This window comes from Choloepus didactylus, chromosome 6 (assembly GCF_015220235.1).
Source record: "Choloepus didactylus isolate mChoDid1 chromosome 6, mChoDid1.pri, whole genome shotgun sequence".
Classification (NCBI taxonomy): domain Eukaryota; kingdom Metazoa; phylum Chordata; class Mammalia; order Pilosa; family Megalonychidae; genus Choloepus; species Choloepus didactylus.
In genome coordinates, this window is record NC_051312.1 from 8,389,237 (window position 1) to 8,408,765 (window position 19,529).

The 19,529-nt window shown below is 36.0% G+C and overlaps 1 protein-coding gene across 1 annotated transcript in view; it reads right to left on the reverse strand.

The window, feature by feature from the left end:
• Window positions 1–19,529, reverse strand: part of C6H11orf80 (chromosome 6 C11orf80 homolog) — a 104,831-nt gene that overhangs the window by 70,087 nt on the left and 15,215 nt on the right. Inside the window, exon 3 of the mRNA XM_037839301.1 lies at window positions 18,882–18,935. Within this exon, the coding sequence (XP_037695229.1) occupies window positions 18,882–18,935 (54 nt within the window). The remainder of the gene's footprint in view (window positions 1–18,881; window positions 18,936–19,529) is intronic.

Below are 19,529 nucleotides of genomic sequence, written 5' to 3' on the forward strand. Positions count from 1 at the left end.
GGGAAAGACAAATAGACCATTTTATATTTTCCCATTTTCTTATTTCCCCTCTACATTAATATAATACTGGAGAACTAAATATGAATACATATAAATATATAGAGATATCTCAGTCAATTTTACTTTGTAAATGAGGCCAACGATACTGATATTATACAAGAATTCAACTTTAAAAACCTAATAACAATAGAATATACCCTAAAATATAAGCATAACACTCTCCTAAGGTATTCCTACTACATATCTAATAATGCCTCAACCATTTCAAAAATGTATGTAAATTCCCAATATTAAGTTCTAGCTGTCAGTCTTCATGGCTAATAGTTTTCTTGCCATTAGTTTGCTTTCCAAATCTAGTTCAGTCACAAAGCCCCAGATAACTACAGTGAAGTTTGAAGTTTAATATGCTTGGCATTGAATGAGGATGCCCTCAGTTTTGTTACTGACTGATTTTCTGAACTAAAGCAACCCCTTTCTGTGAAATAAGAAAAAAAAAAGTCATTCCTGAATTCTATTTTTCTTTAAAGTATTAAGACAGTACAGAGATGGGGAAAAGCAGTGGATACATGAGAAAAAGGTTTTTAAGTAACTGAATTCTTCATAAATTTTACTAATAATTTTTAAATAAATTGTGTAATTATTTGGGAGAAAATCAATTTCAATGGTCTCCCTCTGTACACTACCAACAACAAAAATTCCAAATGGATTGGATAAAGTGTAAAATGTGAAACAACAGAACTATATAAAAGCCTTCTTTTTCTAGATAAACTGAATATATGCTGAATCTTATCTTCCCATTTAAACACATAAAATGATAAAAAATATTTTTAAATTCTAATAAATGCATAGTCATGTGAGAAAGAAAAGAGAAATGATAATAGACCAGAAATGAAAAAGTATTTTTCTCTTCCCACAGTAAAGGGAAAAAAAGGGAACCCAAAATAGTCAGCAAGGACTAAAGATGAACAACATTTTTAGTGGGACTGGGAAAAAACATGGGGCTAACAGTATAACACAGACAGGTTTAAGAGCAAGAACCATACAGGCTACACATAGGAGGTCTAAGCAAGAGACCAAAACATGAACAAAGGCCAAAGGTGGGCCACCTGCCCGCCTGAGAGTCATGTTAGAGACAAGTGATTCTGGTGGCAGCACCACTGATCCTGGAAAAGGGACTTAGAGCCATGTCACACAAGTGGGGATGGGACTCAGAACATACAATCTACTAAGATGAAGGAGCTACATGTCCTGCCACCCATGCAAAATCAAAGCCAGAGATACCCTGCAAGGCTAGGGTTCAGCAACCCAGAGAACCTCCTACGGGAAGACTGTCAATACAAGATGTGTTCAGGACAAACAGATCACGGATGATTAGCTCTTAACTAGAAATTACCATGAAATGAAAGATGAAAGATCAACACCATGAAAAATACAACATATCTCAACCAACAGAATTTATGCCTGAGGCAATACAGTTACTAGAACAATCTAAAATGGATTTAAGAATAAGTACTCTATATTTTATACCCTCAAAGAGTACAACAAGCCATGAAACAAGAAAACACCTTTATAAATTTATAAGAAAGTTATGGAAGGCGAGGAAGCCTGTTAGAAATCTTGGAAATTAAATAGCATCTGAAATTAACACTATGGATGGGTAGATTAGACACAAAGAGCAAATTTAAAAGAAAAGGTAGTACATGAATGTTCATAGCAGCATTTTTCAAAATAGCCAAAACACACACACACACACACACACACACACACACACACACACACACACACTAGAAACAACCCAAATTTCCAACAACTGATGAATGGGTAAACAAAATGTTGTATAGTCATACAATGGAATACTATTCAGCCATAAAAAGAAATGAAGTAATGCTATAACATGCATGAACTCTGAAAACATCACACTTAGTGAAAGAAGCCAGTTACAAAAATTCATATGTTGTAGGATTTCATTTATGTGAAATGTCTTGAATAAGCAAATCCATAGAGACAGAAAATAAGGGCTGAGGGGAGGGTAAAATGTAGAGTGATTGCTAATGGGTATGGGGTTTTTTTGGAGGGTGATAAAAATGTTCTAGAATTAGTAGCTATTGTTGCAGAATCCTGTGGTTGTGAATATACCAAAACCCACTGAACTGTATACTTTAAAATGGTGGTTTTTATGGTATGTGAATTATATCTCAATAAAAAAAGAAAAAGTATAAGATATTAAGAATAAATCCAGAAGAAATAACTGAGAATTTTTGCAAAACTCAGACAAACATAAGTATTGTTTGAACAATCCTACCAACTGCCACGCAGGATAAATTTCCAAAAACAAAAAAAGCAAAACAAAAAAACCCCACAGCTTAACACATCACAATGAAACTCAGTAACATGGATAAGGAGAAAACCCCAAATGCTACAAAAGAAAATTAAATTAGCCAAGAAACAAGAAGTAGATTTTTCATCAGCAATGCTGGATGATAGTAGATGATCGGGTACTATAGTCAAAGATCTGAAGAAAATCAACTTTGAACTGAGTCTTTTAAGAGCTCCAACCTACCATTAAAGAATGAGACACTTATTTACCATCACAAGCCCTTGATGAAAGAACTACTAAATAAACACCGTGATCATTTAAAAATGAGTTTACAATTGCATCTTTTTGCTGAGATAGTGTGGGGATAAAGGAAAAGAATGAGAGCTCATCATCAACATCAAACTACTCATCACATAGCTTTTCAGTTGTTAACGTAGATGGAAAATTTTCAATCACATGCTGTGCCCATTTGTATATATATTATGTTCCCCAGAAAAAGCCATATTCTTTGATGCAATGTTGTGTGTGGGGCAGATTGATTAATCTTTTTGATTAGGGTGTGGCCTCTTGATTGGAAACATCCATGGAGATGTGACACACCCAACTGTGTGTCCTTTGATTAGATTATTTCCATGGAGATATGGACCCTGCCCATTCAGGGTGGGTCTTCATTTAATCACTGGAATCCTATAAAAGAGCTCACAAACAAAAGGACCTCAGAACAGCTGAGAGTGACATTTTGGAGAGCAGCTGAGAGAGACATTTTGAAGATGGCCATTGAAGGCAGTCCTTTACTGACACTTTGGAAATGCTAACCCAGAGTTTCCTCCAGAGAAGCTAAGAGAGGACAAAATGCCCCAAGAGCAACATTTTGAAGAATGCACAGGAGCTGGAACACAACCTGGGATCAGCAGACACCAGCCATGTGCCTTCCAAGCTAACAGGTTTTCCGGACGCCACTGGCCTTCCTTCGGTGAAGGTATACTCCCGTTGATGCCTTAATTTGGATATTTTCATGGCCTTCAGGCTGTGAATCTGTAACCAAATAGACCCCTTTTATAAAAGCCAATCCATTTCTGTTATTTTGCATAACGGCAGCATTAGCAAACCAGAGCACATGGCAATATGAACACAAATCAAAATCACACACTGGACTACCTTCTTACAGCCATGATGGTCAACTGAGCTCTCCCACTAAAAATTACTCTAAATCAATTACATGAGGCAAATGTTTTCAGGCATTGGACAATAGATAACACAAGACTGACATCCTTGAGAGAAGCAAAACACATGAGGTGAGCCGAAGGATTGACCTGGTTGTCTACCTGGTGAAATTTCCTGTCCACTGAGCAGGGACCTCGAGCCCAAGCAGAGCACGGTGGTCTCACTGAGCTTAGAAGACAGAGAATAGAGTTCAGGGCTGGACTTTGGAATCTGCAGAGCAAGGCTCTGAAAAGGAGAGAGGTGTGTAAAAGGGAGCACCAGGAATCCTTGGCCAAGGGCTTGACTATGCATGCACGGGTTAAGACTATATAAGGTTTCCCAGAGAGTAGTTGCTAATGAGTCAAGAATGGAATAAAGATACTAGAGGTCAAATGGTACTGGGAAATATTGACATTAATCCCAGCCAGAATGGAGAGAACTTGTTAAAACTGCTGTTGTCCAACTGAGACACCAGAAACACACTTAGTAATAAGTAATGCACCCCAGATTAAGGTCTACTCTAAACTCACCCTAAAAAAACTAAAACCAAGCCACAACAAGATCCACAGGGGAAACAGAGTTTGTAGGATGAGTGGTATCAAGTTGGAATGGGTTGGAAAACACCCTGGATTCCCACACATCTGCACAAAAAAAAGTATAAAAAGAAGTCTGCCCAAGTTCAAAGTGATTAACCTGCTAGAACTGCCTGCTGGGATAAAAATCAATATCTGCAGAGATAGATGACAGAATATTAACAATGTCCTATATAAAACAAAAAATTCTAAACATGCAAAGAAACAGGAAATTGTAACTCAGAGTCAAGAAGAAAAGCAGTCAAGAGAAACAAACTCTGATATGGTATAGATGTTAGGTTTAGGAAAGATTTTAGAACATCTATTATTAATATATTTGAATATTTAAAAGAAAAGGTCAATTTAATGAGTGATCTAATAGAGAAGATCAGCAGAGACATTAACAGTATAAAAAACAACCAACAGAAATTCTATAATTAAAAAGTTTGATAACTGAAAAAAATAATACACTAGATAGGCTTAACAGCAGATTAGAGATGTCAAAAGAGTCAGTGAAATTACTAAAGACAAACACCAAAAATTATCCAATCTGAAGGACAGAGGGGGAAAAAAGGAATGAAGAAAAATGAAAAGAACCCTAGGTACCTATATGACAGCATCAACTAGTCTAAAATATGTATAATGGGAGTCTCAAAAGGAGAAGAAAGCAAGAATAGGGCAGAAAAAGATGAAGACATCATGGACAAAACTTCCCAAAATTTGATGAAAAATACAGAGATGTGAGAAGCTCAGTAAACCTCAAGAAGGATAAAATCACACCTATGCACATAATAGTCAAAATAACAAAAAACAAATATAAAGAGAAAATCGTGAAAGAAGCAGGAAAGAAAGCACACATTTCACACAAAAGAACTAAAATATGAATTACAGATCTTCACTACAAGGATGTTCTTCAGGCTTAGATTGAAACCCAGACAAAAAGAGAGAAATGAAGAACACCAGAAAAAGTAAATAAGTAGATAAATATAAAATACTTGTTTTCTTCTATTTTCTTAACAGACAACTACTGATTTAAAGTAAAAATAATAATACTGTAAGGCAGGTATTATAATGTCTAAAAATACTCAGAATTGAGCAAAAACTCAATAAATAAATAAATATGTTTAAATTATAAACCAAAGAATAAAATAAATATTCATGAGTACATCCTGAGATAAATAAATGACTAAATTAATAAATAAAAGGAAAAGAAGGAATAATCTTCCTTATAGAATAAATACATAGAAAAATCATGAGAATGGCATAGTAATAACTGCTGCAGGCAAGATCTACAACTGAATGCTAAAATTAGTGGGCAAAAAATTAAAGAAAAACAGGATATTTGCATAGTCTCAAATATCTCCCCCAAATATTTATAAATTACAAAGAGAAAAATAGTAATGATACAGTGGAGAAACCTGGCAGATACTACCTTAATTATGCCATCAAAGTTAACAGTACCAATATCAACATCATGCATCTCCCTGATTCGAAATACTAAGAAGCACACGTAACCTCTGTGGTATTATTCCCAAACAAGTTCAAATTGAAAGATATTCTACAAAATTCCTGACCGGTAATATTCAAAAATGTCAAGATCATAAAAGAAAATGAAGAAAAAGAAATTAAGTGAGGAATGGTCACAGATGAAAAGTGATAAAGAAGACACAACAATCAAATGCAAAGCGAGATCCTGGATTGGATCTAAGAACAAAAAAGGAACATTAAGCACTGCCTTGAGACAGGAAAGCCAAAGAACCCCAAAGATTGCCAGCCTGCCAGAAGATAGTGACCCACGAAGGGGGCAAGCCTTCTAGCCTATGAACCCATGCAGACAAGTTTGAGTGATTTACTGAAGGCCACCTGACTAATAAATAGTGGAGGCTAGAATGTGGACCTGTCGCTGGTGAAAAGTTTCAGTGGAGAAAACGGAGATAACAACAATGTGATAGTGGAGATAATCCTGGGCAAGAAAGATACCTACCTACCCTGGACCACCTATCTCCCACTCTGAATAAGTAAGAAATAAACTTTCATCTTACATGCTAAAAAGGGATCATTAGTGGAAAAACTGGTAGTTTAATCAATAGTATTTTACCAATGTTAATTTCTTAGTTTTGATCATTGTATTGTAGTTAATTAAAATATTAACTGTGGGGAAGTTGGGTAAAATATATACAGAAACTCTTTGTACTGTTTTTGAAACTTTTCTGTATGTCTAAAATTCTTTCAAAATAAAATTTTTAAATATTCAAAATTAAAATATTACCAAAACAACAAATTAAGAGAATAATTGCTTACTATGACACCGAAGTTTTCTCTACATACTATAAAGGGATAGTCCTCTGTATCAATTTTTTTCTAAATAGAAATAGAAACACACACACACACACACAAGAAGATAGTTCAGAAGGATATTGTGCCAGTTTGAATGTATTATGTCCCCCAGAAAAAACCATATTCTTTGATGCAATCTTGTGAGGCAGATGTTTGAGGTCCTTTGAGTGTTTCCATGGAGATGTGACTCACCCAACTGTAGGTGATAACTCTGATGAGATAATTTCCATGGAGGCGTGGCCCCACCCATTCAGGGTGGGTCTTGATTACTGGAGCAGTATATAAGCTCAGACAGAAGGAGCGAGCTTGACACAGCCAAGAGGGACACTTTGAAGAAAGCACAGAAGCTGAGAGAGGAGCTGCAGATGAGAGACAGTTTGAAGCCAGCCATTGAAAGCAGAACTCCAGAGCAGATGCCGGCCATGTGACTTCCCAGCTAACAGAGGTCTTCCAGAAGCCATTGGCCATCCTCCAGTGAAGGTACCCGATTGTTGATGCGTTACATTAGACATTTTATGGCCTTAAGACTGTAACTGTGTAACCAAATAAACCCCCTTTTGTAAAAGCCAATCCATTTCTGGTGTTTTACATTTCGACAGCATTAGCAAACTAGAACAGATATATGCCAAGGTATTCAAAGTAAGGTTGTCTCTGGGTGATCAGGATTGTAAATTTTCACTCTTAATTTTTTAAAACGTTTTTTAATTGGAGAAGTTGTAGCTTTACAGAAAAATCAGGCAAAAAAATACAGCATTCTGTATACCCCCCCCCATTATTGACACTTTGCATTATTGTGGTTCCTTTGTTATAACTGATGAAAGAATGTTTTAATTGTACTATTAACTATAGTCCTTAGTTTACATTAGGTGTAATTTTTTTCCAATATATCACCCTATTAACACCTTGTAGTAGAGTGATACATTTGTTATAATTCATGAGTGAACATTTTTATACCTGTACAATTAACTAGAGTCAATCATTTACAATAGGGTTCACTGTGTTATACAGCCCTTTTTTCATCTTTTAATTTTTATTCTAGTAACGTATATACAACTGAAACTTTCCTTTTTAACCACACTCACAAATATAATTCAGTACTGTTAATTACATTCACAATAAAGTGCTACCATCACCATCATCCATTTCCAAAACTTTACAATGACCCAAAATAGAAATTCTCTACATATTAAATATCAGTTCTCATTCTCTATTCCCAACCCAGCCCCTGGTAACCTATATTCTAGATTCTAACTCTATGAGTTTGTTTATTATGATTCGTTCATAGCAGTGAGATCATACGATATTTGATCTTTTGCGTCTGGCTTATCTCACTCCGCATAACATCTTCAGGGTTCACCCATGTTGTTGTATGCATCAGGATTGCATTCCTTTTTATAGCTTAATAATATTCCATCATGTGATTATACCACATTTTGTTTATCCATTCATTGGTTGATGGACACTTGAGTTGTTTCCATCTTTTGGCAACTGTGAATAGTGCTGCTTTGAAATGATGGTGTGAAAATATCCGTTCAAGTCCCTGCTTTCAATTCTTTGGGGTATATACCTAGTAGTGGGTTGCCTGGCCATATGGTAATTCTATATTTTGCTTTCTGAGGAACTGCCAAACTGTCTTCCAGAGCAGCTGCACCATTTTATATTCCCACCAGCAATGAATGAGGGCTCCTATTTCTCCATATCCTCTTCAACACTTGTAATTTTTGGTTTAGTTAACAGTAGCCATTCTAGTGGGTGTGAAATGATATCTCAATATGGTTTTGATTTGCACTTCTCTATTAGTTAGTGATGTTGAGTATCTTTCGTGTGCTTTTTGCCGTTTGTATATCGTCTTTGGAGAAATGTATATACACTAGTTTTTTGCCAATTTTTAAAATTGGGTTATTAGCCTTTTCATTGTTGAGTTGTAGGATTTCTTTATATATTCTGGATATGAAACCCTTATTGGATATATGGTTTCCAAATATTTTCTCCCATTGAGTAGGCTGTCTCTCCCTTTTCTGACAAAGTCCTTTGATGGAGAAAGTTTTTAATTTGGGGGAGGTCCCATTTACCTATTTCTTTCATTTCTTATGCTTTGCGTGTAAAGTCTAAGAAACCAATGCCTACCACAAGAAGATGCTTCCCTACCTTTTCTTCTAGAAGTTTCATAGTCCTGGTTCTTATATTGAGGTCTTTGATCCATTTAATCTTTGTATATTGTGTGAGATAGGGGTCCTCTTTCAATCTTTTGCCTATGGATATCCAGTTCTCCCAGCACCATTTGTTGAAGAGGCTATTCTTTCCCGATTGCATGGACTTGGCAGCCTTGTCAAAATCAATTGGCCAGTGACATTATTCACGATCCACAATGGATGAAAGTGGACTAAGGATACATCAACTGAGGAACAGAAGGATGAATCGTGGGGTATACATACAATGGAATATTGACCGGCAGCAAGAAGGAATGAAGTCGTGTGGCATGCAACTAGGTGAATGAACCTTGAGGACATTATGTCAAGTGAAATAAGCCAGAAACAAAAGGACAAATAATGTATGGTCTCACTAATATAAAATAACTATAATAAGCAAACTCAGAATTGAATTCGAGTGCACAGGTTATCAGAAGACAGAAAGAGGGCAGAGAATGGGCACATGATAATTCAGGAGTACAGAATGTTCAAATATGGCTCTTTGTAAAAGTCCCTAGATTGTAAGCTCTTACAGCAGTCATATCTATTCCTGAGTTTTAACTATTATTTTTAAATTCTGAGATGCTATGCTCTTTGTGTATAACCCAGTAGTTTCCTGGAACATTGAGTATCTGTGTGACACCTGAAACTCAGAGTTAGAATTCTGCAGCTCTTAAAGTCAGCATTACTCCATACAGCAACTGTTAAAGAAGCTGAATAAGAGATCAGACTCCAATTAAAGATATGAATGAAATGGAAATCATTAGAACTAAGGTATATCAGAAAACAGAGTGAAGGATGATATCATCTATATTTTAAAATTTCAACTTTTGTGTGAAAGCAAAGAAGCGACATTTATTTGGTCCAAAATTTAAATTTTCTGTAGCACACTATTTAATTTAACCTGTCTGGTCAGTTTATTTAAACAACTCAAATGCATGGAACCTAGAATAGGGAATGAGATCCTATTATTTTGTACAGGTTAATGTAATACCCAGATACATTCCAGAGTATTTTCAGCAGAAAAATAAAAAGGTATCTGCAGTCTACTTGAGGAACTGGGGAAAAAATGTGGAACTATTTAACTTCCCCACCTGGGGGAATTCCTGATATTCTCTCAGGCACTAGGGACTCACAATTGCTTAAGCTAAGCCCTCAATGTTGATGCTTGCCTTCATGAAACATATTTCTGCAATGGCAGAGCTAGGTCTGCACGTAATTATGCCTAAGAGTCAACCCTAGAGAGCCTCTTTTGTTGCTCAGATGTGACCTCTCTCTTTAAGCCAACTCTGCAGATAAACTCACTACACTCCCCCCTACATTTGACATGAACTCCTAGGGGTGTAAGTCTCCCTGGCAATGTGGAACATGACTCCCAGCGTAAGCCTGGCCCTGGCACTGTGGGACTGAAAATGCCTTCCGGACCAAAAGGGGGAAAGGAAATAGAACAAAATAAAGTTTCAGTGGCTAAGAGATTTCAAATAGAGTCAAGAGGTCATTCTGGAGGTTACTCTTATGCAAGCTTTAGCCAGATATTGCAAACTACCACAGTATGCCAACCCCAACCAACAATATTCCTGAAAACCCTAGGCAGTATCCTGGGCTCTAGCTAAGTCTCTATAAAAGTTGTTCTTAGTAAGTTTATTTTTTCAGAAACTTAAGGCCTCCAGATTGATCCTATGACAGATAAGCCCTGAAACCCAGAGCATCAACCAGTTTCATGCTGGCATTTTGATTGGGATTGCATTGCATCTGTAAACCAATTTGGGTAAACTGAACATCTTAATGATATTTAGTCTTCCAATGCATGAAAACATAATGTCTTTCCATTTATTATGTTCTTTGATTTCTCCTAACAATGTTTTGTAGTCTTCTGTGTACAAGGCCTTTAAATCCTTGGTTAAATTTATTCCTAGATTTTTTATGCAATTTTATTGAGATATATTCACATACCATAAAATCATCCAAAGTGTAAAATAAGTTGTTCACAGTATTGTCATATAGCTGTGCATTCATCACCACAATCAATTTTTTGAACATTTTCATTACTCTAAGAAATAAAAACAAGAATAAAAATAAAAGTAAAAAAGAACACCCCAAACATCTCATACTCCTTTACCCCCCCTTTTTTTCCTACTCATTTGTCCATACTCCAGATAAAGGGAGTGTGGGCCACAAGGTTTTCACAATCACAGTCATCCCGTTTAAGCTATATATTTATACAATAGTCTTCAAGAATCAAGGATACTGGATTGCATTTCAACAGTTTCAGGTATTTCCTTCTGGCTATGCCAATACACTAAAAACTAAAAAGGGATCTCTATATAACGCATAAGTATAACCTCCAGAACAACCTCTTTACTCCATTTGAAATCTCTCAGTCACTGAAATTTTATTTTGTTTCATTCCTCTTCCCCCTTTTGGTCAAGAAGGCTTTCTTAATCCGACGATGTCAGGTCCAGGCTCATCCCTGGAAGTCATGTCCCACATTGCATGGGAGATTTTCACCCCAGGGGAGTCAGGTCCCACATAGGGGGGAGGGCAGTGAGTTAACCTGCAGCGTTGGCTTAGAGAGAGGCCACATCTGAGCAACAAGAGGTTCTCAGGGGGTGACTCTTAGGCACAATTATAAGTAAGCTTATCCTCTCCTTTGCAGTAACAAGCTACTTAAGGGCAAGCCCCAAGATCATGATTTGTTTAAAGCCTCTCCGTCACTCAGTGACCCATTCTTCTTATAATTTTCAATTTTAGGACCCATCCTATCTTACAGCAGTTCAGTTTAAACCCACCCCCCTCCTTTTTTTCTCTGTCTTTCCTGCCCCTAGTTTCCTTCCCATTTGGGTATTCTGCCCCAGGGAGCCGATCCAGAAAGGGGGTCACTTGGGAAAAGTCCATTTTGCCTTTAGATGGTCCAACTGACTGAAATCGGATTGGTCACCACAGTTATCAAACTTTCTATGGCAGTATCCACCCCCATCCCCACTCAGAGCCCCTTTTGTATGCAGCACTCCTCAGTGGCTCATGTTCCACCCTGGGTCTCTGCAGACTTAGGTCCCTGGGCCTGTATGTTCTGGTTTTCTACAGCTGCTGTTATGCAAAATACCAGAAATGGATCAGCTTTTATAAAGGGGATTTATTAGGTTACAAATTTACAGTTCTAAGACCATAAAAGTGTCCAAACTAAGGCATCAACAAGGGGATACCATGACTGAAGAAAGGCCAGTGGAGTCCCGAACACCTCTGTCAGCTAGGAAAGCATGTGACTGGCATCATTTCTCCAAAATGTCTCTGGGCTTCTGTCTCTCTTAGTTTCTCTCTCTCTCAGCTCCTGTGTATCCTTGCTTGTTCTCCAAGGGCCTTTCTTTCTAAGCATCTAGGGGTCCTCTCTTAGCTTCTCCAGGGCAAACTCTGGGCTTCATCTCTTAGTTTAGCATCTCCAAACATCTTTCTGTCTGCATCTCCAAGCATCTGGGTCTGTGTTGGCCCCTGAGCTCTCTTAAAGACTCCAGTCAACTAATCAAGACCCATCTTGGATGGGCAGTGTCACGGCTCCATAGAAATAATCTAATCAGAAGGTCTCACCCACAAATGAGTGGGTCATATCTCCATGGAAACAACCTACTCAAAAGATCCTACCCACTACAGGTCTGCCCCCACAAGACTGAATTAAAGAACATGGCATTTTATGGGGTACTTAACAGGTTCAAACCAGCACACTGGATATGTGTAGAGTTCTGACACACTGCTGATTTGGACTACAAACTTTGTCCATGGTGAGAGGGACTTGGGGCAGTACTGCCTCTGTGTGGACCTCTGCAGGACCAAGTGAGGGGAAGTGAAAATGGGAACTGATTGATGGTCTGGGATGGACTTCTCTTCCCTCAGATTTTTCTGTTTCTTTGATTCGGAATTTCTGGAGTTGTTTTTCAGTCTCTACCATCCTCCAGAGTTCAAAACAAGTAGAATTTGTCCTCTTACTCACTGAATCTCTGGTGAGGCTTTTCAAAGGGATGTTTACATTGCCATATTGATGACATCACTCATTTACTTAATTTTTGTATATGGTGTCATATGACCACTTTTTAGAACATAAAGCCCACTCAGGAAAAAATACTCCCAATGTTCTCTCTTTCCACACTATCAAGAATCACCACCACAGGCAGATAACTTCATGAGTTCCCAGCTGAGGGGTTGAAAGGGATGTGGTAACTCAACAGGCCAGAGTTGAAGCAGTAAATGCTTGGCTAATTACTCAGTGAGAAATAACAACTAGTCAAGGATTTTAAGCCAAGGCAGGTATAAGCAGGCTAGATCTCATTGAGTGCCGAGTAAAGGCAGTTATATACCACTCAGCTGACGTATGAGCCAACTCCCAGGGTCTCCAACAATAGTGTCATTTTCTTCTTCTCTCATGTATCCAAGTTCAAAAGGAAAAGTAACATACCAGGGTTAAATATAAACCACTTTATGTCCTTTCTATCCCCTTCCTTTTCACAGCAAATCCTGAACATAAGCTAGTGTTATAGATAAATGTAACAAGGAAAAGAGTAAAGAAATAATGGGGAAGCAAAAGAAGACAGAAATACATTTGTTTTATCTTCTCTTCATCTTCAATTAATCTTTTCTTTATAAAATATTGCCATCATGGCAAGAGACTTGAGAATTAAAAAAAAAAAAAAAAAAAAAAAAAGCTTGAGGAGGATTAAGTGTGGTCTCACAGGGTTTAATGGATAACCAGAGACCTGCGGGTCCACAAACTCTCCCCTTACTTCTAATAAACTCTAGTATTTGAGATTGACATAAGTCTCAGTTTTCTCATCTCTGAAACAGAAATGGTGATAACACTTATGTCTGCCCTATCTCTCAATAATAAATGAGACCATGTCTACAAAATGAGCTCTTGGTGTGGGGACTGGGGAGAAGCATGGGGAGTGTTAAATAATTACCAAGCTTTAGAGTTGCTGCTCTTTTAAGATATAAAATTATAACAGATTTTAATTCTTTGAATACAAGTGTCTCACATTTAAAAAATCTTTATTAAGTTAGACATCCAAGAGTTTACCATTGTGAGTTTCTCACTCAAGGTTGAACAAGCCTGGGCCTGTCAGTCTCTCTGACCTATCAAAAGTACCACTCCTCACTTCCATTTCCAACAAATCAACAAACAGAACAAAAGTAAAATGAAGTAAAAAAAAGAAAAAAAAGCCTCCTTAATTCCATAATGTCGACACCCCTTTTCATCATGAACAGGTTAGGGTGGTCACTGCCTAGATACCCATGAAGATTGGGAAAGTGATTAAATTAGAGGAAGGGGTAGCAACAGACAAGTTGGAATTTAACAAAGGACTACGACTACTGAATCTCTATATAATTTTCTTCTCTTCGTCACTAGGGTATTAGAATAGCTAGAAGGAAAGAACTGAAATGGTGGAACTGTAACCCATAACATTCTTTGAAATCTGCTCTATAGCTACTTGTTAAATTGTAATTCAAAAGTTATTACCTTTTTGTATATATGTCATATTTCACAATAAGGAAATACTGAAACTGTGGAAATGTAACCCATAAAATTCTTTGAAATTTAGCTCTCCAACTACTTGTTAAATTGCACTCGGAAAGTCATCACCTCTATGTAAATATGTTATATTCCACAATTAAAAAAAAAGTTTTTTAAAAAAAAACCTAAATAAATGGCAAGACATCCCATGTTCAAGGATAGGAAGATAGTATTATTAAGATGTCAATACTACCCAATGCTATCTATAGATTCAATGCAATACCTACCAAAATCCTAGCAGCTTTTTTGCAGAAATGGAAAAGAAGATCCTCAAATTCATATGGAATTGCAAGGGGTCTCAAATGGCCAAATCAATATTGCAAAGGAAGAACAAAGTTGAGGTCTCACACGATCCAATTTCAAAACTTACTACAAAGCCCCAGTAATCAAAAAAGTGTGGTACTGACAAGAAGATAGACATATCGACCAAGAGAACGGAATTGAGAGTTCAGAAATAAACCCATGCACATCTATGATCAACTGATATTTGACAAGCATGCCAAGTACATTAATTGGGGTAAGAATAGCCTTATCAACAAACTGTGTGGGGGAAACTGGATATCTACTTGCAAAATAATGAAGTTGGAATTCTACCTCACACCATATACAAAATTAACTATTAATGGATCAAATATAAGAGCTAAAACCATAAAACTCCTAGAAGAAACATAGAGGGAAATTTTCAAAACCTTGGATTTAGTTCTGGTTTCTTAAATAATTCACCAAAAGCATAAGCAACAACAGAAAAAAAGCTGATAAAATGGATTTAGTCAAAAATTTAAAATTTTATTCTTTTGTTTCAAATGACACTATCAAGAAAGTGAAAAGACCACCCACAGAACGGTAAAAATTAATTGCAAACCATACATATGATAAAGGTTTAATATCCAGAATATATAAAAAACTGCAATAATTCAACAAGAAAAAGACAAATAACCCAATTTTAAAATGGGTAAAAGACTTGATAGACATTTCTCTAAAGAAGATACACAAATAATCAATAAGCACGTAAAAGAATGCTCAATATCATTTTTCCTCAGGGAAATGCAAATCAAAGGCATAGTGAGATACCATGTCACACCCACTAAGATGGCCATTGTTTAAAAAAAAAAAAAAAAGAAAAGAATAAGGTTTGGCAAGGATGCAGAGAAACAGGAACCCTCATACATAGCTGGTGGCATTGTAGAATGGTATGGCCACTGTGGAAATCCATTTGGTGGCTCCTCAGTAAATTCAAATCAGAAATACCATATGACCCGGCAATCCCACTTCTGGTATACCCAAAATAAATGAAAGCAGGGACTCGAAAAGATATTTGCACGCCAATGTTTTTATTAGCATTATTTACAACAGCAAAAAGGCAGAAGCAACCCAAGTATCCATCAACAGATGAATGGAGAAACAAAATGTGGTATATCCATACAATGGAATAATATTCAGCAATAAGAAGGAACGAAGTTCTGATGTGTTACAATGTGGATGAACCCTGAAGACATCATGTTGAGTGAAATAAGCCAGACACAAAAAGACAAATATTGTATGATCTTGCTTATATGAAATACCTAAAAGAAGACAACTTCATAGAGACAGGCGGTGGTTTATAGGTTACCAGGGGCGGAGCTGGAAGAGGGATCAAAGCTTAATGGATGAGTAGTTTCTTTGTGAGGTGATGAAAAAGGAGGGGTAATGGATGTCAATGATGACAGCATAATTTTGTAAATATAATTAATATTACTGTTGTACACTTGAATGTGGTTAAAATGGGAAATTTTGTGTTGTATATTTCTTACTACAATTAAAAGTTTAAAAATCTGAGTTTGCATTTTGTATAGGAGTTGATCTGAAGTATTCCAGATCCAGAGAAAAAGTATCTTGATACCTCCTTGATAGAACAGACTGAAGAGTAAAGAAAGCTGGGTGGCTCTACAACAATCCATATCCCCAAAAGAGAAGTCAGGAGTTATTTTAGGCTCTGAGAAAGATCAACCAAACAATGAAGAGGATAATATCATTAATAAATTGAATTCAGAGGCATACCAATAATTTTGTACACCTACATAATTCTTTAAGCATCTGGAAACCTGATGGTTAATGAATCAACCAGCAAAGACTCCTTGATGAAATTAAACAGTGAAAAGATTAATGAATAGACCAATTTAAGGCACTTTGCAAACAGCGTTACAGGAATGCTAAATAAATGATAATAGTTATAAAGGCATAATTAATGTTGCATAAACCAAAGAGCTAAGGGATTCAAGTCTTAGTTTTAGTCAATTTCCTTTGTGAGCGTCACTGAGTCATTTTGTTACTAATTGGTAAGAATAAGTAGCATTATTGAGTAGAGGTTAGTATTATGAGGCCTAAAAGCTGGAGAGAAAACTTAGGCTAAAGTTGGCTACTAAATGTGACTGACCATGAGCATATGAGTCAATTTTTATTGTTCAGTTAACGTGTAGTGATTCCTCTTCGCACAGTTAGCCATTTCCACTTTATCACAGGATATAAAAATAAATTAAACAAATGTACATAAAAGTTCTCTGAGTTTTTAAAAGGACTACTCAAATAACAACAGTTAAGTAAATACTAAGTCACCATGACATAAAATGGTCTAAGGTTTGAATTAGCATAATAAACATAAACCATACTCACCTCAATACCTACTCCGTAGTATTAGCAATGATAATAAAACCATTTCACCTGTACTTACATGGCTTTCCACTTTTTTCAAAGCACTTTCACAAATATTAATCAAAGAAATAGCATTATGGTATAATCTGACCACTCCTTGTCCAGGAATGTTAAGTATGGGTTTATGTTGCAGGAAATCCTCCTATCTCTTCCCTAGTGCTAATTATACTCTCCCTTTTATTTATATGGATTTTCACTTATTTCAAAACACTTTCACACGTACTGACTGGAGCAGTGGTATTATGAATGATTTTTCTACTCTTGCATCATCCCAAAAGTGTAACTCCCAAAAAAGGAGTCAAGATTGATAAACACACTAGATGATTTTTAGAGGCAGTCAACTATGATCCTAGAACTTGGATTCAGATCTCCCAAAAGTCTCAGAATTAGAGAAAATTCTTAAGGACAACAAGCTAATTCTACCTTTTTTCCAGACATAGGCTTAGTTCTTCATTAAGAAGGAAGGAAAATAGAGTGATTACGATATCTTAAGTACAAGCATCTAAGGGGAGAAAACGTATCTATCTTGTTCACCACTGTAATTCCTCTGTATCCTGCTCAAGAACTAGCATATAGTAAATAATAAATCATCATTGTGATTACTACTAAAAGGAAAACATTCTGCCCAATCTCCCACAGCATATCCGTCATGGAGCTGAAATACCAAAATTTTTTTTACAACTTTTCCTCCACAATTAGTGCTTTTAAATGTGTACACACCAAGCAGAAACTAAAAAATTAGGGTCACTGAGCAAAGGCTGGGGCCTATTAAGAATCCAAGGATATAGACACTCAGAAGGTAGATTCACAGGGCCAAGACAATTCCAAAGGCAAAGGTGAATACACCTGATGACCTTTCATTTAGCAAGCAATCGCTTTTAAATAATCATGCTTAAAGTAAAAATTACTTTAGATAAAAGGATTCAAAAATAAGAACTATTTCTTATATGGTTATGTCTTTGAGTCATTCATCTTGTAACTGAGTTGCACAAATAGTTTCTTCTTTTACTTTGATATGACCAAGACAAAGGAAGGCACTATATTTATGCAGTAATTGAGCCTCTGGAAATTAAGGTATAAATTAAAATTTTTAATTGATATGCATTTTACAAAGAACTAAAGAAACTTGCCATTTAAAGGAGCTCAGTGGCAAACATTTCAAAAATATTTATTTAATAATATTATTCCCTTTCTAATGTAGCTTTTTGGTTAAGTTTCCAGATTTAATACATAGCATGTTTCCTTAGAGCAAGGACAAATATAAGTTTGTTTAAAAACCCACAATCTACTTATATGTTTCAGATTTAGTTGGGGAAAGTTTCTTTAAAAAATTATTCTGTAAAATTTGTAAATTAACCTTCCTTAGGAAAAGACAGACATACTGGATAATATTTATGAAACACAACCACAGAAAATAAAAATGAAAGCAGAACAGTTCTCATATCATTTTAGTTTCCTTAAAGTAAATGCTATTTCACTGTTTGCTGAGTATTTTTCAAGACAAAGAGTACATTCTTAAAACCAAAGTCACCCAAAGGCCCTAAACCACATGAACTCTGATATATAATGTAGAAAGCAGGAATTAATATTAGCCAAAATCATTTACAAGTAAAAGCATTCTTCACACTTTATTTCTCTGAGGGAGATGTGAACAAGTACTAAAAATTTTATTTTACATTTGAGTGTATAGGGAACATTCAGACAGGCAACAGTGTCCTAGGTATCTTGTTCATTCCTGTAGCTATACATAAGACAGAACTATCTTACAGATAAAATAAAATTTTAAATAAACAAATAAATAAAATAAAATTTCAGATAAAATATAGGATAAAATATTGCATGGGACATACTTACACGAGCAAAATTCATTGTTTAACTGGAATTAAAATTTAACTAGTTGTCCTGTATTTTTAGTTGCTAAATCTGGCAACCCTATCTTTCAGTTTAATTTGTTTCAGCACATACCAAATTCATTGATAAGTAGAGATTTAATCTCATGAAGTCCAGTAACTCTTTACCTTTTAGGAACTGCTTGAGGATCAAGCCACCACAAATGCATCCTGCAGAAGCAACTGTAAGAAATAGAATACAAAGAAATATCACAAGTTAAAACAATTAAATTGATTTTACTTAAAGAATCAAATGGGAGCCTGAACACTGCTTGTAAATACAGAACATAAAAAGGTGAGTTCAGTAAAAAATTTTAAAAAGCACCAAAGAGGTACTATTAGGATACGATAACTGTTTGGGGGAAAAATACCTTCTCGGAGGTAATAACAAAATAGTTAGCTTCTTCATCCACATTCAATGACAGGACTGTCTCTTTGTATACCTGATAGAAAAGGATTATTGGAAGACTACGAATTGCAGTCAGTAACCAGAGTATATCATGTCAAAAGTCAATACTCCAGTATAAGATTCAATTAAAATTTTGGCCCTTCTTCGTAACCAACATTACTCTTAAGTGGAAAATACTAGGCTATCGGGTAAGAATTCCCTGTACCTGGAGTTATAAATCTTAACATTAAAACATTTAGCACAATAATTCTTTGGGGGAGAGGAGGAGAAAGGGTTAAGGAGGAAGCAGGCGCCTAAGAGAGAAAAAGATCAAAACCACCTGAGGGCTTTTTGCCAAATTGCAAATGACCCCACAGTTAAGAATCTAA